Here is a 25,196-nt window from a genome sequence, read left to right as displayed (position 1 = left end):
TTCTTGGTGATAAGATAAAGTATATTCATATAAAATATGATTTTAAAAACACGTATAAAGTCATGAGGTATGACAATACTGAATGACAGAGAAATGTATTAATACACATAAACATTCTAATATATTCCGTTTGAAATTGAAGTTTGTAAAATAAGGTCACTGTCCCTCATCTGTACCAGATACTTTCTATGTTATACATATTTGCTGTTCACAGTATTGGTAACTGCCTATATGTCGGGAAATGAGTAACAATACGTTGTAGTACAGAAAGGCCAAGATGTTTGAGGTAACGGATAGGTGTGCACTTAAAGGGCACCACTCTGTGGTTCCTAAATTGAGGCCCGAGGACCATTCGGAGTCTCTCAGAGGGTTACAAAGTGTCCCCAGAAAAATACAACGAAATACTATTTCACTGACACAATTGGTGCCATGTGTCCTCTCTGCTTCCTCCAACCTACAGAACAAATACATTCAACATGACAGTCTCTCAAAAGGAGCAGACTGCCGCATGTAGCGCCTATATGAAGGTCCTCTAAGTTTGGAAACCTGAGTCGGTGGATCCAACAGATCTCAGATCTGCCTTTAACATACAGGACACAGAATTGTGGTTTCTGTTTGGTATGAATGTGGTGAAGCTGACCTGAAGCCCGTCTGTGCATATGACCAAAATGTCTGAGCAGGATTTTTATTGCAGTGAATATTCTCTTTTATCTCTAACCTGTATTTATCCAGAAAAGACTTCACAAAGTAACTCTCTTTTTTCAGGAACATCCTTTTTTTTTTTTTAAAAGTGAGCAGCATCACTGGAGAGGTTTATGAAAGAGGACTTTCTCTTTGCAAACAATGTGTGTTGAAGGACAATTACGCCGTGATTTTTGCTCACTTACTGCATTCCCTCACTAGCATTGGAGGTCTTTCAGTCCCACTTTGAACATTTATTTAATGTAAAAATAACATTTATTAGTATCCGTCTAAAAAAAATAATAGTTGTGTATGATGCCCTAATTAAGCTATTGTGTAAAATCAGCCATTATTTAAATGACTGCCATTTGTTGGCTGAAAACCACTGTAGCAACTCACATTGTGTGGTAATGTGGAGATGATCAGCACAAACCTTGAACACTGTAACCAACCTTTAGTATCGGAAAACTGTGTGTGTTGCTTGAGCGCAGGAAGGACGTACGCAAGGAGACGGTCGCCATGGAGAAAGATGCACAAACTGCCCGAAATCATGACACCTGGAAGAGAGGATCATGGGAGCTCTGAAGACAGAGTTAGTTGAACAACTTGGATTCGCTGAAGTATTCTTGCCTGTTAAGTAACTAATGGTGAAATCAAGTGATGCAGCCTGGGTCACTCACATCTTACCTGCTGCCTATGTTGTTCACCCAGAGTAGCTCTTAAGATATCACTATCTAAAACATTACACTGCTATTTTGTGTAAAATCACATTTGACATTCTTCTGCAACCTGAATGGCCAAACTATAAAACATACAGTATAGGGGACAGTGAAAACATTTGTAAAATAGAATGCAATACAAAACCTTCTCAATGAATCCACTTGTTTTAATTTAAGTATTTATCACAGATGTCTTATGCTGAGATTGTTTCACTTTATATAATATATATATATATATATATATATATATATATATATGTGTGTGTGTGTGTGTAACATCGTACTATTGTTCATGTTTTTGTGGGCCAACACTGACGGCAAACTGAAGGACTAAACCTACTAAAACATTTAATGAAGTAGGAAATCACGTTTTTCAAAAGGTAAAGAAAGGCAACAGGAAAAAAAACAATCAGAACTTCCTCAGTGTCTAAGTAATTAATTAACAAACAAATTAGATTTTAGTCTTAAGAATTGTGCAGTTCCACATCCAACAGCAATGTCGTGATCCCAAGACCCAGAGAAACACATCTACTTAATGACAGACGGGGCCATCTAGTGGTAAAACTCTGGAAATGGAATCAACGGCCTGGCAATAGGGACTTTTATTGTAAAATTAGGTTTCATCACTTCACAATAAACATTTGCTATTTCAGAGTGTATTACTGGTCGGCTGTACAACATACTGCGATTTAAAACTGAAATATTGCGCTTAAAAAAAATTACAAAAATTAAATGTGAGAATTAAAATACAAATTTTAACCAAGACTTTGGTTCACCAGGTTTCTAAATACATTCAGCACCCTCAAACACAACTAAAAGCAACAAGCAAAGATAAAATAAATTCCTTTAAATGTACAAAGTTTTTTTCTTATAAAAACAAAAAAGGTTTTCTGAAGTAAAAAGCCAAAATAATCTATAGACCCCTACAAATCTACATCAGTACCTGTATAAGGTAACTGAAACTATAACAAAAAGTTTGAACCAATGAGAACATGCTTACTCGTCAAGATGCAAACACCTTCACAGAGAATCATTTAACAACTTGACTTTCACATCTACAAGAACAATTCTGTACACTCTAAGGCACTTGTGGCAGCCACAATGTTTTATACATGAAAAGACACAAAATATTTCATCTGTGCACCTCTTCCCTGTTTAAAAAAAAGTATACATACACATTCATCATCAACTCTTAACAAATTTACTGTAAATTATGCAATAAAAAAAAATTAAAAATCAGCACAGCGTATTAGCAGTGTGACTAATATTTACAGTCTTTAACTTTGAACTGGTCCAGAGCAGCATTACTGGACCGGCTGCTCACGTCATGGTTGGTTTCACACCACCAGGCTCTCTCGACTCACAGCTCCATTCTGTAAGACAAGAGGAGTCATATCAGCTTAAATCAGACTTAAAGCAGACTTAAAAGGGCCAGAGTGGAGGATTTTGGGGGATGAATTAGCAGAAATGGAATATAATCAGAACTATGTCTTTATTAACATATAACCTTCTGAAACTGAGAATCGTTGAGTTTTAGTTAGCTTAGAATTAGCCCTTCATAGTTATTTTATTTTGTTTGAACTTTATTTATGCAATATCTACATAGGGTGCGGGTCCTCTTCCCGGAGTCCAGTATTTCCAAATTCCTTCTTTTTGTTCCTGTACCTCCACTACAGCTCAACAGGGAAACACGAAGAGGGAGTTTTATACAAACTGTTACTTTAGAAGATATCCTCGTGATTTGACTAATTCTGCTGAAGCCTCATATACGTAAGCATCAGATACATCACTTACATTAGAGTAGCACGAGGAAGAGATCTTTTAATGGCCATTACAAACAGTAACTGATGAATACAGCAAGAAAACCCTGTTTTTCAATGTTCATATTTAAAGACAGACTTGAAGAACCTATCCTTTAAAGTCACTCTGAAACATCAAAGTGCCTTTGTCGTGAATTTACAGAGCTTTGCTGTGCCACACCTTGCGGAGGTTGCTTTTCTTTGAAGATGACACACTTTCATCTTCACTGTAGGGTGGTGGTGGAGGAGGTGGGTAGTCATCACGGCGACCGGGGTTTCCAGAGGGCGGGACGTGAGGAAGTGGTGGGGGCCCACGTGGAGCCCTCCCCCGTTCCGAGCGGTCGCTCTCGCTGTCCAGGCGTTCCCGGCTGCGCGCCCTCTGCTGCTCGCCCATCCTCTTCCTCTCCATGGCTTCTCGCAGGATGCCGTCGTCGTAATCATCGCGGCGGCCCCTGGCGTCGCCGCCGCGCTGGCGATCCCTCTCCAGGTCCATCAGGTCGTCGCGGCTGCGGCTGCGTCTCCCCGGCATGCCCCCGTAGCCCCCTCCATCTCCTCTCCGGCGGTCATCGGGGGAGGGCTCGCGGCGCCTGCGGTCATCGCGGCTGTTGCCGCTGCGGGCGCTACTGCTCCACCCGTCATCAGAGCTAAGGAGACAGGAAGCGGCACACATTGAAGGGGGAATAGAAACATTACGAGGCTGTTGGGACGCCATTGCAGTTGCTGCTGAGTAGAGTTTACACAAGTTTAAATTTGAGCTTAAACCCCACTGTTGTGTCCTCCGTTCCAGTTTAAACCATGGCTGAAGTTTAGCTTTAAACCAGTTGCTTTTATCTAGAAGTCAACTAACTAGACTGCATCTGAGGTTTCAGCTGCACTGTCAAATGTCTGCAAGTCACTTCATGCAATGTAACTCCATACAGGGTTTCAGAGCAATCGAGAAACGACTTTGACAATCACCAGATCCTCTATAAATAGAACGTGTCAAAAAAAATCTTGATTGATGACGGGAAAAAAAGAGAAGTTGAGGTAAAACCATTGTGAAACTTTTCTTTACCACATGCTGCATTTTTTTTTAAGTCATACATCATATTTGAATAAAAATGAGGTAATATGGAGAACTCATGAAAGTACCTGAAACCTATTCTACTTGACAGAGCAACTGTTCCACGGAGTATTCAATCTCTGTAAGAGCTGCGAGATACCACCAGTAGCAAAGTGAATGATGAGAGTCAAGCATCAGAGTCACTCTGCTGGGACAGTTAAATACGTTTGGTAATCATCACAGAAAGGAAGGAAATTAGGGCTGCAACCAACGATTATTTGAATAATCGATTAATCTGTCAATTATTTTTTCGATTAATCGATGAATCGGCGGGGAAAAGGCGAGTGAATAAAAACGTGTCTTTAGTCTTGCAAACTATACCGCCCCTGCTTTACCACTGTTATTAACGAGCTAACGCTAACTTGTCATGCTTGTCAAGCAGGATAACGAGTAAACAGCAGCACCAGGAGAGCTACTGGAGGGACGTTACGTTCCTCACTTCACAACGGAACAACAGTAGGATTCTGTAGTGACTTAACCTGCTGTTGAACTCCCTTCCTCCTCCTCAAGGACTCCAACATGTTTACGTTTTAGGTGCTGAATCATCACCGTGGTGCTCCCGTGCCGTGCCATGTCACTTTTGCATATCTTGCAATTAACACACCTTTTCGATTTATTTAGTGTGAAATGCTCCCACACCTTGGATGACTTGGGTCGTACTGATTTCTCTTCCTCCGCCATGCGTTTCAGAACAACGTTAAAAGAAGGCAATAATACAAGAGAAATGCACCCGGTGAAGGTAAACCAGCAGCAGTGAGAGGTCCCATGAGGGGATCCTCCCTCAATGAGCTGCTCAGTTGAATCCCACAGGCGGAAGCAGGCCGCATTAGGTGAGAAGTGTATAAATACATATTTTCGATTCATTATGAAACTGTGGCTGGCAGCATTTGACAATATAAATGTGGTCTAAATCATCACTGAAAGTCGTGCAAATGAAGTCTCTTGATTGCCAAAAACTCTTAATGAAAAATAAAAACATTTTGTGCAATGAACCATCTACTTGACAGCGTTAATTATTCTACTCCATGTAGACATGCATGACAAAGTGAGATGGTCTGGGAGGCGCTGCTTTAGAGTAACAGAGAATTTTCTTCCCTCTATTCCACTCTTAAGATATTAAGTATTATATTTGATCTATTATTGCTAGCTTTACTGGTACAGTCAAATGACGACAACACGTCGACAAAGAAGCACCCAAAACTATTAAAGCAAACTTCAAATCCAAAGTTAACTTTTTTTTGTTTTGTTTTCTAAAGGATCATTCTGTTTGGTGAGAAGAGAGACAGATAAATCAAGTAGCCGAGCTGAGCTGTTTGCTTTTCTTATTCAATTGCTGAGTAAATGTGAACAGTCTTCGATACTTGGGAGTCAAAGCTTAGTGCTCCAAGCTAAACAGTACGCTCCGTGCCCGTCGCGTCATTTGGTAAATAATACCCAGCTGCCCCTGCTAAATGGGGGTGGAGATAATGGTCACAAGGGAAATAATGCTCACCCTCTCCTGCCTCTGAACTCATCCGGGCGCCTTTGTGGTGGGTAGTCATCTCGGCCGTAGCGCCGTCCGATGTCGTCAAGGTTGTCCATGGAGCGAGCGCGTACGCGATCCCCCATGTACCCTCCACCGTGACGCGGGTTGTCGTCGCGGCGGTGGCCCTGCTGGGACACACTGCTGATGGTGCTCATGGCTTCGTCCCTGTCGTAGACGGTGGCCAGAGGCGGAGGCTGGGAACGACCCCCGCGGCCTCGAGCCTCCACACTGTCGTGCAGGGAACTGACTTCGGTCATATTATCCACTGAGGGAGGGAAACAGAGAAGAGATGGTAGGTAAACCTGGAGGAAGTAAAATGGTGTGTGGGTGCAGGACAAGCAAACTAAATCCACATTTTGACAGGATTAACGTGAGGAATGAAATAATCACTGTGCTCCTCAGTAATTTAACTCGTCTTTTCCAGTTTAACACCAGGAAATTAAAGGATATGGTTTGAAATGGACATTAAACACTAAACAGGACAAAACCTCCGCATGGGGGCGCAGGAGAGTTAAAGGGCAGGCAAAGATACTGTAGGTGTGATTAATCAGAAAATGTACTCCCCCTTAGGAGTCATAACCGGATAAAATCTTAACACACAGACATGAAACACATTGATATTATTCAGTGTGACAGACAGATATCGTTATATCCAATATAAATGTCCAAAATCTGCTCACACAGAAAATATGCATCAGAACTTAGAATCCTAAGAATCCTCACATTTTTTAAGTTCCCTTCTATATTTAGAGGAATCTGTGTAAGCTGAGAGTAGAGCTGGGCAATAATTCAATGTTTCAGTTTAGTCATATCAGATTAGTAGACGTTATAAGAAATATGCATCATATTCCATGTCCTGAGTATGAGTTTGATATATCTGTACCACGCTTCTTTTTAAGTCAGCTCCCTTCATATCATAAAACAAGTCGAGCTCTGAAAGGAATGAACTATTTGGAGGAAATGTAAACCGGACACAGGCAGTGGTTAAGTGGCTGCCTCTTAACTCTCGACAGCTTTTACCAGAAGTTGATTTATTTTCTCCGACAGTAGTCTGGGGCACAGCAACAGCAAGAGCAGGAAGTGATCAGTCACTCACGGCGGTTGTAGTTGCCGGGTCTGGAAGGGTCCATGTTGGCCAGCTCTCGCTCCATGTAGTAAATGGCTCGCGTGGCGTTCCCATCGGGGTCCACCTGGATACGATACCCACTGCGAGCTGGCGAGAAGCAGAGAGGACGTCACACTTAAGCTTTGGCAGCTTCATGGAAATACTCTTTACCATAGAGAATCTACCAATTGTGCGTCCAGTCCAACACTCATATTTACCTATATGTTGATTTAATATGTGTCTGAGGGACTGCAATAACAGGTGTTATTTTTTTCACAAGCTACGTGATCCAAATACTGAAGACCCTGGTTAAAACCACAAGCGGAAATTATTGATTTAATATTAAGTCAAGTTTAACTGGAGAATGTGACTCCTGAAGCTGACGTGATACGATCCTCAAGAGAAAATATCATATACAAGATCAGATATATGATATGATCATATATCTGATCTTGTCTGAGAAAGCATGAGTAACAACTTAACTTACATTTATACAGTAATTTTCACTTTCATATTCAGGGAAATGTTTGCACTATAGAGTCGGCTGTCGCAAAGGAGAGTGTGCTGCAACACTCTCAGGCCGAAGAAGAGAAAAAAAGAGCAGAGTGCAGTAAATATTAATAAACTGCTTTATTTTAGCCGATGACAATCCTTTACGGTATGCCTGACCAACTACTGAAGTCTCCCTCAGAGACACATGGGAAGGAAATGAGGAGTACAAATATAGCTAAATGGCTAGAGACACCATAATCTTCTAATTACACTCATATGGGCCAGGATAGTGTTATCACAGGAACACTTTAATATGAACAGACAAACGAGCATAATTCCTGCACAAACTTTCAATTAATGGGTCACAAAATAGACAATAACACTCATTTCCTGTAATAAGGTTGGTGCCATACGAGACACCAGGGGGCAAAAGAGGGCATTAAAAGGCATTTATAACATCACATTTTCATAACTATCAAATAACTGCATATTTGAAAAAAGATAAATATGAAGTTGAATACATTATTTTTATAAAGATTGTTTTTCATGCCATGTGTATGTATAGACCCTAGGGGGAAACCAACAAATACACAGAGGCTGGGATGATATTTAAACATAATCAAATTTTAAGTCACTTTTTCTTTTCTGTAAAAACAATGCAGAGTAGTCCAATGATTTGGTGCAACTCACTTCAAGAATACTACAAGTGAGAAACCGTACCGTTTTAAGTGTGAACACATTTCTCCGTGGGCAGGTTTTAGCAGTTGCAAAACTGTAACTCCTGTCAGGAATTTATTTAATCTTTTCTCATTTTACTCACTGTGGTCCACTCCCCCGTCCTGATCATGCAGCAGAGGCACCTGGGAGCCCTGTCCAACTACACACACACACACACACACACACACACACACACACACACACACACACACACACGCACACACACACACACACACACACACACACACACACACACACACATTAAACAATGATTCAACAAAATCCTACATTAAACAAATTAGGTTACTAGTGACTAACCTGTTGGCATTAAATCAGAACTGCAAAAGAAGTCTTACCCGAGCTGGCACCATCGTAGTCACGGCCGTAACCATTGTGGGGAGGTGCCGGTCCTGCTCCGTTGGGTAGAGGAAGCATGGGTATACCAGGATGGTTAACTAGCGGGCCACCGTATGCTGGCTGAGCATACATACTGGGAGCATAGAGGGTGGGGGCATATTGACTCATTGGCATACCACCTTTCTTCACTGCTTTTCCTGCCTCGTACACTGTAACATAACGGACGACAGCTGGTTAAAGTGGAAAGAACACGCGATCAGGTGGAACGGTATAAAACACCTCGTATGTCTTCGGTTGCAGAAGCTAACACATAGCAAAGGACAGTGCAATTTTATGGGTGTACTTGGTTGAACTTGATTGGTTCAATTGTTTATTATGCTGAGAGGAGATGATTGATACCACTTCCATGTCTGTCCGTTAAATGTGTAGCTAGCTAGCAGCTGGTTAGCTTAGCTTACACTGCACCAGACCAATAAATATTCCCTGTAAACCACGTGTTTTTACTTTCAAAGCCTCAGTTTTTTAAATATTAAAAAATAATAATAAAAAAATATATATAATATATATATAATTATATATATAACGTGCTAATTAGCGAGCTTTCGTGGTTTTTTTGTGGCCTTTGGACAGAGCCAGGCTAGCCGTTTCCCTCCTGCTTCCTTGTATTTATGCTAAGCTAACATAAGCCATCGTTGGTGGTAGCTTCATATTTTTCATACAGACATGACAGTGGTACAAATCTTCTCGTCAAATTCTCAATCATGAAGCAAAAGCACATTTCGTCTAAAATAAACTATTGCTTTAAAAAATAAAAGTTTGTTTTATAGAGCATAATCTTTGATAACTCAATATATGCATTAAAGCTAAACACAATAAATATACAATCAGAACCCATTTTGAGGCAATGTTGCTGTGATGTTGCTGTAAACTGTGAAATGTTCCATTTAAGTTTACTTTGCACATTGAAATCCCCACAGAGTACAACAGTACACATTATGAATGAGTGGAGTAAGAATTAGGAACTCCACCGTAGTAAATGTTACAGTCGAGCTACAGTTTGACATGTGTTCATACTTGAGCCAGTACGACATCAGAGTGTAAATATTGTTAGCAATGTCTTTCATTTTTGTTATCAGAAACAGGTGTGGGTGTATTTTACTGAAAGAAATTCAAAGTCTTTTGAGACTTGATAAGTATTTTACAAGGTTAGAACATGTCTTGTTTTGTTTCTTAAACTTGTTTTTTTTTCTACAAAAAGCCTTTTTCATTGAACAAAAGAAGCTAAACTTCTCAAATGTTTAATGTTGTCCCAGTGTAAGCAGCCACACAAGTACTTTAGCCACATATAATTAGTCCACATATAATTAGTCCAACCCTACGATTTAAATCAGAAACAGATGTGAGGTTCTGATCAAAGAATCGGACCAAACATTCAGTGCCGACCGTTATTGCTATCCGTTATGCAATACTCAGTGCTACTACAGACGCATTTTAGTAATTGGCTTTGCATCTGGTACTCACATGCTCGTGGGCAGCAGCAGCGTTCGGGGCAGCAGGGGCAGCTGATGTAGCAACAACAGGTATGTGGACAACACTGACACCAGCAGATCCCGATCAGGAGCAGCAGCAGCAAAAAGCCAAAAACCACCAAAACAACAAGGAGCCAGTCTGTGTGGGACAGGAGGGGGTGCGTTACATTTACATTTACATAAAAGAATCACATTATCAATCCACAAGCCTTGTTGTCAGTCTAGAAAATAAGAATATTTCTATAATTAACTATTTACAGTAAAGATATACAAGATAGATATTCTCTGGCATGAAAATATCTGGATAACAGTCAAACTGAAAGTAACAGTTGTTTGTGTTGTGCAATCAGGCAGGGCCCCAGACTGCGACCAAAATAGTCACATATGCCATCATTTTGTTTTCACTCTCACCTCCAAAGATTCAAAAGTCAACTTGCGAGTGCGAATGGAGGGCTTTGAGCTCGCACTCGTCACAGCCCTCGTTTGCGGGAGCACAAACGTGCACGCAGAATCAGAAATGCTCTGTGACGCAACGCTTCCCCCGCATCACACGCACAGGGTTTTATATACGCAGGTTCATTGGCGATACACAGCGTGGGATGCACAGTGCTGTGCTGTGAAAAAGTATTTGCCCCCTTCCTGGTTTCTTATTGTTTTGCATATTTGTCACACACAAAACACATTTTGATGATGTTTCAGATCATCAAAAGTGTTTTAATATTAGACAAAGATAACCAGAGTAAATACAAAATGCAGTTTTTAAATGATGATTTAATTTATTAAGGGAGAAAAGCTATCCAAACCTACTTGGCCCTATGTGAAAAAGTAATTGCCCCCCCTTGATAAATCATGAATCAACTGTGATTTTTTGGAAAGCTGAGTTCAATTTCACTATCCACACCCAGGCCTGATTACTGCCAGACCTGTTGAATCAAGAAATCACTTAAATAGAACCTGTCTGACAAAGTGAAGTCGGCTAAAAGATCTCTAAAAGCAACACATCATGCCGCGATGTAGAGAAATTAAAGAACAGAAGAGAAACAAAGTAATTGACATGCATCAGTCTGGAAAGACCCCAGAACAACATCTAAAGAACTTCAGGCCTCAGTCTCCTCAGTTAAGATCAGTGTTCATGATTCACCAATAAGAAAGGGACTGGGCACAAATAGCACCCATGGGAGAGTTCCAAGGCGAAAGCCACTGCTGAGCAAAAAGAACACAAAGGCTCGTCTCACATTTGCCAAAAAACATCTTGATGATCCCCGAGACTTTGGGGCAAATATTCTGTGGACTGACGAGACAAAAGTTGAACTTTTTGGAAGGTGTGCGTCCCGTTACATCTGGCGTAAAACTGACACAGCATTTCATAAAAACAACATCATACCAACAGTCACACATGGTGGTGGTGGTGTGATGGTCTGGGGCTGCTTTGCAGCTTCAGGACCTGGACAACGTTCCATAATTGATGGAACCATGAATTCTGCTCTCTACCAGAACATCCTGAAGGAGAACGTCCGGCCATCAGTTCGTGACCTCAAGCTCAAGCACACTTGGGTTATGCAGCAGGACAATGATCCAAAACACACCAGCAAGTCCACCTCTGAATGGCTCAAAAAAAGCAAAATTAATGTTTTGGAGTGGCCTAGTCAAAGTCTGGACTTAAATCTGATTGAGATGCTGTGGCGTGAGCTTAAACAAGCTGTTTATGCTCAAAAACCATCCAATGTGGCTGAATTAAAACAATTCTGCAAATAACAGTTCTTCCACAGCGACATGAAAGACTCATTGTCAGTTATCGCAAACGCTTGATTGCAATTGTTGCTGCCAAGGGTGACAAAACCAGTTATCAGGTTTAGGGGGCAATTACTTTTTCACACAGGGCCAAGTAGGTTTGGATAGCTTTTCTCCCTTAATAAATTAAATCATCATCTAAAAACTGCATTTTGTATTTACTCGGGTTATCTTTGTCTAATATCAAAATTAGTTTGATGATCTGACACATTTAAGTGTGACAAATATGCAAAACAATAAGAAACCAGGAAGGGGGCAAATACTTTTCACAGCACTGTATGTGAAGCTGGAAAACTTTACAATTTGACTCATTTAGCGGTTACTGTGGTCCAACAATGAAGCGGTGGTGAAGCTGAGAGAGGAGGAAGCTGGTGGGGAGGGAGGGAGGGAGGGAGAGGGTCTGACTCACTTGCCACTGAAAGTGGAGATAGAAAGAGACCAACAGAACCATAATCATTGATTCATATCAGTACTGGAAGAAGTACTGTGATCTTTTACTTTTAGATCGATTACCAAGTTTTAAAAAAACACTGTTACATGTAAAAGCCATGCATTCAAAATCTTCCTTCAGTAAAAGTAAGTGTATAATGAAGAAAATGTGCTTAAAGTATAAGGTAAAAGTACTTACTATGCAGCTAAATGGGCTCTTTAATAGTTACATTAAATAGTATAATTTAATAATTATATTTAATAATTTTAGATTATTATTATTGATAATCCATTACTGATGCAGTAATGGATAAGATGCATTTTAATACGATAAGATTATCCTTTAATGGTCCCACAGCAGGACAATTTGCAGTATTACAGCATCAAAGAGGACAGTGTAACGACTAGAGGCATCAGTAAAAAAGAATATTAAATAAGTAATCAGCAGTGAAGATATAATAAATAAGTAAACTGTAAAACTAAAAAAAAACTAAAATAAGATAGAATCGGACTGTTGTAAATAGAGCTACTTTTATTTATTTACATACTGTTGGCATGCATTTATCTTCAGTGGACTGGACTACTGTAACGGTGTGTTCACAGGTCTCTGTAAAAAGTCAGTCAGAAAGCTGCAACTGATTCAGAACGCTGCAGCTCGAGTCCTCACTAAGACCAAGAAAGTGGATCACATCACTCCAGTTCTGAGGTCTTTGCACTGGCTTCCTGTCCAACAAAGAATTGACTTTAAAATCCTGCTGTTGGTTTATAAAGCACTGAATGGTTTAGGGCCAAAATACATCTCTGATCTGCTGCTACCTTATGAACCATCCCGACCCCTGAGGTCATCTGGGACCGGTCTACTTTCTGTTCCCAGAGTCAGAACTAAACATGGAGAAGCAGCGTTCAGTCTTTCTGCTCCACACATCTGGAACAAAGTCCCAGAAAGCTGCAGGTCTGCAGAGACCCTCAGCTCCTTTAAATCCAGACTGAAGACTTTTATGTTTGCTGCTGCCTTTGATTGAACCACATTCAAGGATATTAATCAATTTCTGCATTTTATTACTACTGTATTTCATTTCTTAAACTGCACTGAACTGTTTTTAGCTTTTTAGTGTTTTAATGACTGTTTTTAATGTTTCAATGAATGTTCTTAATTGTTTTTAAATCTCCTTTTCTTTTGCCTTATGTTTTGATGCTTTTAATGGTTTTATGTGAAGCACTTTGAATTACCCTGTTGTTGAAATGTGCTCTACAAATAAACTTGCCTTGGTTTAATTGACCGTGTAACATTGCACAGCATATACTCAGTGAAGAGGTACGTTCACTTCCCTCTGAAATGTAGTGGAGTAGAAAGTAGCATCAACATTGTACTTAAGTGCAGTAGTATTTTAGTAAATGTATTAGTTACTTTCCACTGCTGATTATTACCATTCTGTACCAAAAAAAAAAGAGAAAAGTTGGGGACCGACTGAGAAAGTTGGTGGCAGTGGAAAAGTTAGTCTGGAGCCCTGATAGGCCGTACTGCTTTTTGTTTACAAGTGCAAACAACTCTCAGATTTAATTTCTGTTATTGAGTGTTCAGACCAACAAAGCATGCTAGCTACAGTGGTAAATATGGTAGTTTTTTTAAGGTTTTGTCAAACTGGTAAAACCGGTTCGTCCTTTTACCCAAGGTACAATTTTACTCTGCAAGTCAGTTCAAGCAAAGACAAAAACAAGCAAACAGAGGGAGGGGGGGTTTAAATGATTAGACTAAAATGGAAAGGGGATCGTTTTTGGGCCGTGTACACTGATAGGGCATTGTGTGCTGAATGCCCTTTAGTTGCAACCAGGCAGCTGCAAAAAGTCACACAAGGGAGCTGAGCTGAGAAACAGAAGTAGATAAGCTGAGAGTGTAAGGGAGTGAAAAATAGTAACACAAGCAGAACAGTTGAGGATGCATAAATAAACCATTATATTGTGTCATTATCACCTGCAACAGGATGTTTGTGTGCAGGGGCCTGTTCTTAGGATGAGTCATAGTGGTATTCTTTCAGTTATTGGGTACTTATGATCACTGCCAGGAATCAGGAAGCAATGCAGTCAGGTGTTTTCTAAGAAATGTGTCCAATCCTTTACAGCTAACCCTAAATCCTCTCTCTTCTGTGACACTAAAACATGACCGAGCTACATCAAGGGACTTGTACTACCTTCCATAACCAGTAAGTCAATGCCAGGCAGGAGGTCAGTAGTATCTGACTTTCTCTCTGTGAAAGAAAGATAAAGCCACAATTACTTTAAAGTGGTATCGGTCTACTTTTACGGCCGACAATGAACGACTCTAAAGACTTATGTTTTCTTTTAGTCACTTGTCAAATCAGGCCAAGTGTATTTGGAACGCTTGCTTATTGGACATCCTTTTGGGTAATCATATGTGTGCGAATGGGAGGAGGAAAAAAGAAAAAAAAGGAGAAGCATAGAGAGAGAAAAAAAAAAGAAGAAGAAGGAAGTTGCGTCTATATGTCTGACCACATACGCAACTTACCGAGGACAATTAGCTCTGTGTAGTCTTCACTGTTTCCAGAAAGGTCCTGGGCAGAGATCACAGAACAGACGTAGACGCCGCTGTCGCCCCACGCCGTCTGTGCGATATTCAGGTCAGCATCTGTGGGAAACAATAGGTCCACAGGTTTGATTCTTCTTTTAAAGTGGCTACAGCATTAATATGTACTACGATTACAATCGCATAATTGTGGGATCTGATAATAATCATAGTATCAAGAAGAAAAAAAAAAATGACTCCACAAATATTTGTTCCAATCACAGCCTTACTGTGCCTTAGCTGTAACATTAGGGTCTCAGTGATGGAACTGACATTTTGATACATTTATCAATGATGAACGATGTACAGATCCTAATGACTGCTCTGTTAAACCAGGTACTTTGCCTGGTCAATTCCTAAAAAAAACAAAAAACGAACACATCTCAAGTGAAAATTGAAATCGTAATGTCAAGACCAGTCAGTTATTAATAGATAGATAAATGAGCCTGTGTGTCGCAAGGTTCAAGCACAGTGTTTCATTGTTAAGCTCCAGCGTTAAGTGGGAGGGGAAAAGCTCCTCAACACACCAGATGTGGACAGGCTCAACAGGAGTCTGAACTAAACTCTGGCACAACTCAATCTGTGCCTAAAGAAGTGGATTTGGCAGATTTTTTTTTTGGCATGTTAAAGTTTTAGACTCTTATAAGCGATCATACTTTTATTTTGTTGCTCATTTTCAAGGCCTACCCTCGTCTAGTCTCTCCTCCAGCTACGTCACTGAGCTGCATGTGCACCGGATCATTATGTGAGTCACCGTCTGGACCTGCAGCATATCCAAAACCTCAAGATGATCTTTGGCATCAAAACCCCAAATCTTTGGAACGAGCTCCTGAAGGAGATCAGGCTAGCAACTTCACTGGTAACTGTTAATTCTCAGATAATGCATTAACCCTATTTACTTACTGAACACTTGTCCATGTATCATTTTCTCTATATATTTTGTGTGATATTGCATATTTACAAATTACTTCATTTGATCTTGTTTCATTGATATTGCGACTGTTTTAACTTGCAGACTTCACATATTGAGAAATGCCACAAAAATGTCAACTTCACAATGTGGTTTAACTTTCATGGTTTAATTATAATGGACAGCTATTGCTTTAAAAGCTGAGGTCAGTCAACATCAGTTTATCAGTATGTCAGCACATTTCTAAATAATTCATTTTCTCCACCCCGGAGGGTACGAAGCGAGGGTCCATTACAGAATAACAAGCCTGCAGCAGTGTGTAGCTGACGGGAACTTAAGCAGGACACTGAAAAGACACATCATAAACCCACTAGTTTCAGGATCTTCCTTCTCTTTTCATGTTCCTCTTGAGTGCATTGAACTTGGCCTGTGCTTATTAAAAATATGACTATGAAACTAATTAATCTTTGAATGTTAAAAATGAATCTATGCAACAGTGTGTACACAACATTTACAGAAATACATATGAGGGAACACAGACAACTTCTGACACAGTTCAAATAATGATGTGAAGGAATACAACTTTATTTAATATTTAAGTTGATCGTCCTGTAATGCTGTGTCAACTCAAAGATACTTATTTTACACTAACATAACTGGACATTTTTCCTTGAAATTGACTCAAATGATCAAGTGATTCGTTGCCAGATCAGTTTCAAAACAATATATTTTTGTATGTATTTTAATCTGCCAAGTAAAAAAAAGAAAGAAAGAAAGGGTCATACTCAGTCTTTACTAACATCTGAATGGGACTGCAGTGTGTACGTTTTGATCAACTCACTGTTTAGGACGCTGATCTTGCGACCCTGGTAATCCCCGCCGAGGGTAACGGCATTGCCTTGCTTGGAGGCCACTATGCGCACCGTCCTCTGGCTGTCGGCACACTCGATGTTGGCGTCGTAGTTGGGGTTGTTCTGAGACAGGATGTTCTCTGCACTGCTGGGATTCAACGCAGCCTGGATGGGGTCGCGGCAATAGGATTTGTACCGCCACGTGACAACGGGAAGCTGAGTGGCGGTTGTCTGGTAGTTGCAGGTGAGCGTGACGGGCTGGAAGAGGATGACGATGTACCTCTTGGTGGGGCACTGGACCGATATGGCCATGGTGGTCTCTGGGAAGAGATATTGGGAGATTTAGAATGACCAGGCTGAGCGGTAGATGACGATTATTATGGTTATCAAAAGCCCACATTTTATAATACTGGTTTAAGGTTTCTAATTACTCAGTGATACCCCTAGGGCGTGGTAAATGACAAATAGTATTTCCACACTGCCAGTATCACTCTGTGTGTGTGTGTGTGTGTGTGTGCGTGCCATGAGTCACCTCAGATGTTTTCGGTCAGACCATTACAGTCAGACCATTACAGTCGAGTAAAGTATGACTGCCATGCAATAGAGGAATAACCTATACCAGGCTTTGGATACACAGTCAAGTCCTTCGTTTTGATGATGATTATTTTCACTTGCTGCGACAAAACTAGACTTTTCTCGAACCCATGTGACTTTCCCCATATTGCTGATCTTACAATGTAAAGGCCCTAAATACACCATAAAGCAACAGCAACACAACATGTGGAGTAAGTGTGGTTTCTAGGGCTCATTGAGCAGAATCAGATAACATCATAGCGAGTGGAACTGTAAAAGCACTTCTTATTAATTAAATAATAAGTTGTATAAATTCTTCAAGTGAATGATCTGCAGCTCCAACTCACTACACAATGACAGCGGTGCTTATTGTTGGTTCTCTGCGGCCTTTGCAGATTTAACTTCATGACACTCGGGAGGCTGTAATTAGTGGGGCTGTTGAGTGAAACTGTGTTACACTGGAAGAAGACTTTTTCTCCCACCACAGAGTTTCGTGCCCGCTCCGACTCAAACGTCCTCTATTCGAGCCAATTGAAAACTCTCGGTTTGTTTGCAGGAAGGATACTTTCTACGCGGTAAAACAGTAGCATAGTACTTCATCACGCCATGTTTGTATCTGTTAAAAAAGAAGGCCTTGAGAATATGAGCGTCAAACAAATATAGTGGAGTAAAAAGTACAGTATACCTCTGAGTTGTGGTAGAAGTATCAAGTTAAATGGAAATACTCCAGTAAAGTACAAGTATGTCAATAGTTTATGTTACATAAACTATTGTTTGATAATTTAATGTAGAATTCGCACTAAACAAACTCCGTACATAAACATCAACAGCCCCAAAACTGTGAATAAACTACAAAAATATTACAAAAAATGTGACAAAATGAAGAAGGCTCGAGCAGCTATAGAAGCCGCATTTATCGACGTACTTTACACGGAAGAGGGCCCACCCTGTTCGCAGAAAAAAAACAGACCAACTTACCTGTTGCCATCAAGGCCGCGATGATTAACGTCCACAACATGTTTAATCCTCTTTCCTCGAGGTTTCAGTCGACCTATCTTATTATTAATTCCTTAAGAACACTGGTACAACTTCAGCTTCTGCATAATATTGAGCGTAACGGTAGTTTTTCCTCAGCCAGGTAGTTTCAGCTCCATTTTGTGTCTTTGTACGTCGTAAGCCAGGGGGAGTACCTGAACGCCCCACGTCAGCCGCGCAACCAACAGGTGAGCTTCCAGAGACAGGTGACAAAGGGTTGCGAAACACAGAGGTTTCGGGTTGTTTTTTTGGCGACGGTGGATTCATTTGACCCCAAAGACCAGTTTATGAGAGCAGGGTGAATTTCTAAAACACTAAATTATTACTTTGTAAACTTATTTGTCTTCGCTAAGGCAGAAATCTGACCAAGAAATAACGTTACCTCCCCCCCCTCCTCCTGCTATTTGGTACGACCCAGACACTGATAACGATATCAAAGCACCACTGTTTGTTAATGATCAATCCGTTCGTGGGAGTGTGTGTGTGTGTGTGTGTGTGTGTGTGTGTGTGTGTGTGTGTGTGTGTGTGTGTGTGTGTGTGTGTGTGTGTGTGTGTGCGCGCGCGCGCGTGTGTGCGCGCGTGTGCGTGTGTGCGTGTGTGTGATAACGAACCAACGGCCCAGTTCCTGTGTGACATTTTGCCATATTGTACCACTGACTGTTGCCCAGTAGTACTACACTGTACAATAGCACAGTATTCTAATATTCACAGTGGTGGGAAATAACTACATTTACTCAAGTAATGTGCAACTTTGAAGTACTTCAGTTTTTCCATTTTTCGTTACCTTATACTTCACTGCATTTATTTGCCAGCCAGTTACATTATTAATACAAAATGTAATTAACAAATACATTATAATTATATATATATATATATATATATATATATATATATATATATATATATATATAATATATAAAAGAGTGAACTTTTACCAGCTGCAACATTAAAATTATGCTTGCACATTAATGCATCAATTATTACAATACAATATATACTATTAGACTCTATAAAGCATACTTTTACCTTTGCTATTTTAAGAAGCTATATTTTGTTGCAAGTAAAAGCCTACATTTGAACTTTTACTTCAGTATAAAAAATAGATGCATGACTGCATGTATTTCTACACTGTGGTGTTGCTACTTTTGCTCAAGTTAGAGGTTACCTGAGTACTTCTTCCACCATAATAAATCACTTAAAACACTACATTGCCTAGTGCAGTACCTGTGGTATAAATAATGGCAGATACATATGCAGTTTGAGTATTTTAATGAAGACAGCAGGTACATACAGTACGTATATGCATTTGGCAATTTTTGCAGAAAGCTCACTAATTTCTAACATTATCGGCAAGAAGCAGTAGTAGTAGAAGGAGTTGCAGGCCTGTTATTTTCTATATGGCAGCTGAAGCTTATCAAAAAGGACATAAATTGGCATGGCAAGAGCATTGCTTCTGCACACTGCTGTCTTCTTCAGTTCTCTTCAGTGTTCACCTCCTTCAGTCCTATCAACAACAAAAAAGAGTGTCAAGTGTAAATCTGTTGAATAAAAAATATTCACAGTCCACTAGGGGCCTACTGTATTTTACATTAAATTACATTACAGTCATTTAGCAGACGCTTTTATCCAAAGCGACTTACAATTCAGTATCTATCTACACACCGTTTGGAATTTATATCTTTCAGCAACTCAGATTCATGTGAATTTAGTATACACATTTGGCATGAATCAATATTTACCTAAACAGGATTTATACTAAATACATATATATATATATATATATATATATATATATTTAGTATACGGATATATATATATATATATATATATATATATATATATATATATATATATATATATATATATATATATATATATATATTTAGTATAAATCCTGTTTAGGTAAATATTGATTCATGCCAAATGTGTTTCTCTAACTATGAAATGATAATGATGAAAGGGCTCATTGAAGAAATAGAATAAAACAGACTGAACCTACCCTCTTTGCCTGCAGCAGCGCTAAAATGAAAGAATACAACAAAACAGATTTAAATAGGGAAATGTGACTTACCATATCAAAACAATCCTATGAATGGCACTGAGAAGATGTTATCTGGGAAAATGTAAGCTCTAAAATAGAATCACTTCAGTGACTCATGCAGAAACCTGATTAATTGAGGTATTGTGTTTGTCAATTTAACATGTTGCAAGTTGTGTGATCAGTGAACATATTGCGTCACACTCACATTGTAAATCACCAGCGCTCCCACCACCATCAAAATGATGACGACTGCAAAATTAAACAACAAAACTGTCATGTTGGGTCAAGGCAAAAAAAGTCTGAATTTTTCTTTCTTTTTTCATGCAGTTCATCAATGACTGTATTAAATTGACATTCAGTGCTAGTGATAAATACATACCAATCAATACAGCGCTACAAATCAATCCCATCCGTGTGCGGGAGGGTGTCTGCTGCTTCTCATCTAAAGAAATGAAAGAAATGAAAATAGCATCAAAACTCCACAAAAGCTCCTTACTTACTCATTTTATTTTTAGTAAAAACACTGAAATTGTATGCAGATTTTATGAAGGACAGAGGGTTTGCAGTTAGAGTGAAATAGGCTACTGGACAGAATACATGTGCAGTAAACTTAGCCAGCCATCATCCCTGCTTATAGTTCCACTATCTTACAAATGGTTGTATCAGAAAATGTCTCCTCACCATTATCCGACCTAATGCACTTCTAAAGCACCATTGAATCCTTTTCTCATCCAATAAAGAACTGATACACACAGTAAGCATCGATTGTTTTACCTGTAGGTAAACATAAAACCACCAGCTTATACAGACTACATTGCCAGTTTATTAGGTACACCAAGCTAAAACTAATGCAGTGTAATACTTCTGCAATACTGTACATCATGAGGGTTATGATGTTTACAGAGGTCTTGATTCTACTGTATGATCCTTTTGGAGACTAGTTTGCGGTGCTGTTGAACTGTGTCGCATCATACAAACATGTATTTCTGTTATTTAGTCTACCGTCATTGATATATATATATATAGAGACACCTATCAGTATAACACTATACAATTCAATAGCCCCACAAACACATTTGAATCAACACCTCTCTAAAACAGTTTAAGGTAGGATTTCTTGCATGACTGCTCCATTAGACTGCATTAGTTTTTGCTTAGGTGTGCCTAATAAACTTGCAATTAAGTGTATAATCTGAGCCACTTTAAAGATTAGCAAACAAAGACTGCCTCCACTAGTTTATGAAAAAAATAAAATTAAGGGGAGAAGAGCAGAAATAGCTTTTCACATACATATATTTTGTGAATGTAACTATTATTCGGGCCATCATCTGCTCACTAAACTGATCGCCATGATAAAAATGCAACCTGAAGTTAAGGTGTCTAACCACTGAGGCTAAAAAAATGGCCTGGGGAAACCCAGATAACTGTTGTTTCAACATCGCATGACTCTATATCAGTGTGGAGTTTGGATTTTTTGCACAATGAAACACTGCTGAAACAACAGTTTCCAATGTTTGAAAGACGTTCTCTTTTCAGCCAAAGTTATCAAAGACATTTTTTGACAAGCAAATGACTAAAACCAGCAGCAATTCATGTGTAATACATTTATGTTATACATACAGATTGCAGGAATGACGTCAATGTGTCCATCGCTATCTGCCACGTCTATATTTGGTCCAACATCATCTGAGCAGAAGATGACAATCCTGGATTGGTCACGGCACACAGTGCAACCCTTGTTTCGAGGTGGAGAGATGGCAGAGCACTCTGGAAACGTTACATTGAGGTCTCTGTGGTACAGAAGAGTGTCGTTAACCCTGCCAAATATGTTCAGCAACTTTGGGCATCTGTCCTTGTACTCGTCCTCGCAGGTAAAACAGTTAGCTGCAGTCAAAAGAGAGAAAAACATTGATGAGTTACAGATGTGCAAAGAGCTGCTGGTGTAAATGTGCTTAAACTTACATTTTAGAGCAAGAGTGCATAAATAAATCTTGTTTTTATATTATTTGAAATATTAATAATACTTGGTTCAATCAACAGGTTCACAGAACGTCTTAACTCACGCTTTTGTTCTGCTGCAGGATCAGCACTTCCTGTGTGACAGATAACATAAGGAAAATGTCAAGCAGTTTAAAAAATGCTGTGCGTCATTGCTCAAAACAGAGTTCAGAGTGCATTATTATAGAAGACATTCTTAGCCCCCGTTCAAGGCAATTGCACCTAAATAAAGATATAAATACAGAGATGAACTGCAACCCGTTCACGACGTACCAGGAAAGCCCTCAGAGACAGGAACAAGTACGAATGCCATCCAACTGAGAAGGTACACTGCAAATACAGACAAAACAAATGAAAAATCTACTCCCTGCATGCAGAAGTAGTATTACACTTATTATACAGTACATTACATTATCACATTATAGTGATACAATTTAAATTGAATTCAAATTGAAATTTAATTACGTTTCCGGTACTTCCCAGCAGCTCTTTTCCTGCGCTTGGGGCTTTTTCTTCTTGCTCCAGGAGCCAGTGGAGGACATTTTGGCCCGGGGTCCATCTTAGTGCAGCGTCCTTCTTCTACTATCTCTACATGTGACTCAGTAGTGGCTGTTGTTGTGGGTAACACCTTGAAAGGTTCCTCTTCCGGGATCTTCTGTGATAATTTTTGTGGTGGAATGTTGTTTGATTGAATCACAACAGTGGACGGTTTTATGAATGCCTTTGGGTCAGCAGCATGCCAGAGCTTTCCGGTCATTGCAGGGCAATCACAGATGTCTAGATTCTCCTTAGGAATGGGTATCACAGAGCTGCCTTTTTCTTCCACAGGCAAAGCACTTTTATTCAAAAAATCATTGAATGTGTGCTCCATGTTGGAGGAGAGGCCAGCATCACTGTAATGTGAAAAAAAAAGGGAAATAAATGTGTAGTAAATTGAAACAGATAATCAAATTGTACTTGAATTGGAAACAAATACATTAAGCAGCTATCATCAGAATGAGCAGCCATTACTGATCAAGCAATGCATAGACATACAGATTCATCCAAACAAGATAAGAAAAGAAACTAACCCGCTCTCCTGGGCGTGCAGGCCTCGGCCAGCTTCAAGAATAAAACATAGAGATTATTAGTCGTTTAACTACGTTAAACGACTAATAATGGTTATTATTTACAAAACATTACGTTTATTGTTTTTGTCTTAAGCACTGATCACATTAAATTACCAGAAAAAAAAATAGTCAGGCAAATTTATTTTATTTTGTAGAATAATCTCCTCTGCTGATAAAAAAGTTTACTCTCTAATGTTGATCCTTAGAAACAAGCTGGAATGAAACACAATAATAACGGTAATGTGGTTTAAAAAAAGCGTATCATTGCAACACTAAAACTGCCTGCATAGGCATGTAATTACAACTGCCACACATGCTTCTCGTGTTGTTTATTTCACAGTTAGTTTGGCAAACTTTTAAAAACATAAACAAAACTTTTCTTTCTGTCGCTGTAGTTAACAGAACCAGTGATTTGATCAAAAACTATGTGACTTTAGTCCTCAGAGGGCACAGACTGAAATCTTGTTGAAGCCAGTTCTCAGGTCTAATGAATGAACCATGCAGCAGGCCTCATAAATAAAACGCTTTTCTATTTCCCAAAGCAGTCAAATGATGGAATTTAAATAATCAAACTTACTTTGTGGTCGAGGCTGTAAAAAGTAATCTTTTTGACCGGCCATTTTTTATCAAACGAGGATGGGCACAGAAGATAAGCTGCTTCAAACAACTTGTCTTGCTAACTACTGAACAAGCAGGAAATGAAAGCTGCCATATGACATCTTTAACTTCAACCTAATTATAATACAATATCTCCATCTGGTGGAAAAGATCTTTAATTAACTCTGTGTGTTTTATTTGTTTACTTAGACATGTTAGTCCACTTTTTCAATTCAATTCAATTTATTTTTGTATAGCCCAAAATCACAAATTACTAATTTTGCCTCAGAGGGCTTTACAATCTGTACACATACGACATCCTCTGACCCGGACCCCTCACACCGGAACAGGAAAAACTCCCCCGAAAACCCCTTTAAAGAGAAAGAGACCTGAGGGAGAAAAAGGGAGACTTTGAAGAAGATTGAGTCATTTCTACAAACATAATTTGCAGTATTTTTAATGGGACTCTAACAGTGGGTTTTTACAAGTTAGAGTTTTGTATATTTTGCCTCTATATATTAAAAATACAGAGGTCAAATAAAAATGAATTAATGAATTAATACAAATGTATAAATAATACAATGGAAAGAAAGGGTTATGAAAAATGCTGATTCCAAGTCCAACCTAACGCATTCGTTAAACTCTAAAATGATTTCAGAAGCGGCCGCCCAAATTGAATATTGTTTAAAAACACAAAACCTCACAATTATATTCATGCAAACCAATTTAAGATCCTAATATCTGCAGCAGCAGGTGCCTGTTTGGTCATAGAAAGGCAAACAAAACAGGACAGTACAACTTAAAAAAATGTCCCGGAGTTCATTTTGTTTCGTGTCACGATAAAAGAGCAATCTTATTGTGAGGCTTATACAAAGACATTGGAAAACACTAAAGATGGAAGACAAAATAGACTTGGGCTGGATTTCGCTATCAAAGATGTTATTCAAGTGAAGCTGATACACCAGCTTTTTGATGTGATGAAACTACTGTGATGTCACACTGTAGCTCGATGCCCTTTGACTTTTTGTGTGAAGACTGGCCCGTGTTGCATCTGTTTCTAGATGAATTTGTGTTTTGGGTCTTTTGTTAGTTTTTTCCTGGTTTCATGTGATTTGTAAAGGTTTGGTGTTTCCTGCTCTTTTTTTTGCATATGTTTACTCTCCCCTGTGTACTGTACTTCCTGTTTGCCCCGCCCTGAGCGTGGCAGACGTCGCTCCAGTTTCCTGTGTCAGCAGTCTGAGCCAGTTCCTCGTGT

The 25,196-nt window shown here is 39.4% G+C and overlaps 1 protein-coding gene across 1 annotated transcript; it reads right to left on the bottom strand.

Annotated features, from left to right (window-relative positions):
• Positions 1-1,984: 1,984 nt before the first annotated feature.
• On the bottom strand, positions 1,985-23,983 carry lsr (lipolysis stimulated lipoprotein receptor). Its single transcript, XM_068735817.1, is given in 17 exon segments — positions 1,985-2,773; positions 3,381-3,843; positions 5,794-6,091; positions 6,923-7,039; positions 8,244-8,300; positions 8,497-8,706; positions 10,019-10,165; positions 14,436-14,492; positions 14,771-14,890; positions 16,579-16,908; positions 20,342-20,349; positions 21,854-22,121; positions 22,301-22,330; positions 22,509-22,565; positions 22,701-23,128; positions 23,306-23,336; positions 23,922-23,983. Coding segments are annotated over 17 exon segments (2,700 nt in total). The 5' UTR covers positions 23,965-23,983; the 3' UTR covers positions 1,985-2,737.
• Between the last annotated feature and the right edge of the window lie 1,213 nt (positions 23,984-25,196).

The sequence above is a fragment of the Cebidichthys violaceus genome, unplaced genomic scaffold (assembly GCF_023349555.1).
Source record: "Cebidichthys violaceus isolate CVI_PGR_0920_01 unplaced genomic scaffold, fCebVio1.0.p SCAF_7, whole genome shotgun sequence".
Taxonomy (NCBI): Eukaryota; Metazoa; Chordata; class Actinopteri; order Perciformes; family Stichaeidae; genus Cebidichthys; species Cebidichthys violaceus.
Note: the sequence above shows the minus strand (reverse complement) of the source record. Positions and strands in the feature narration are given on the sequence as shown.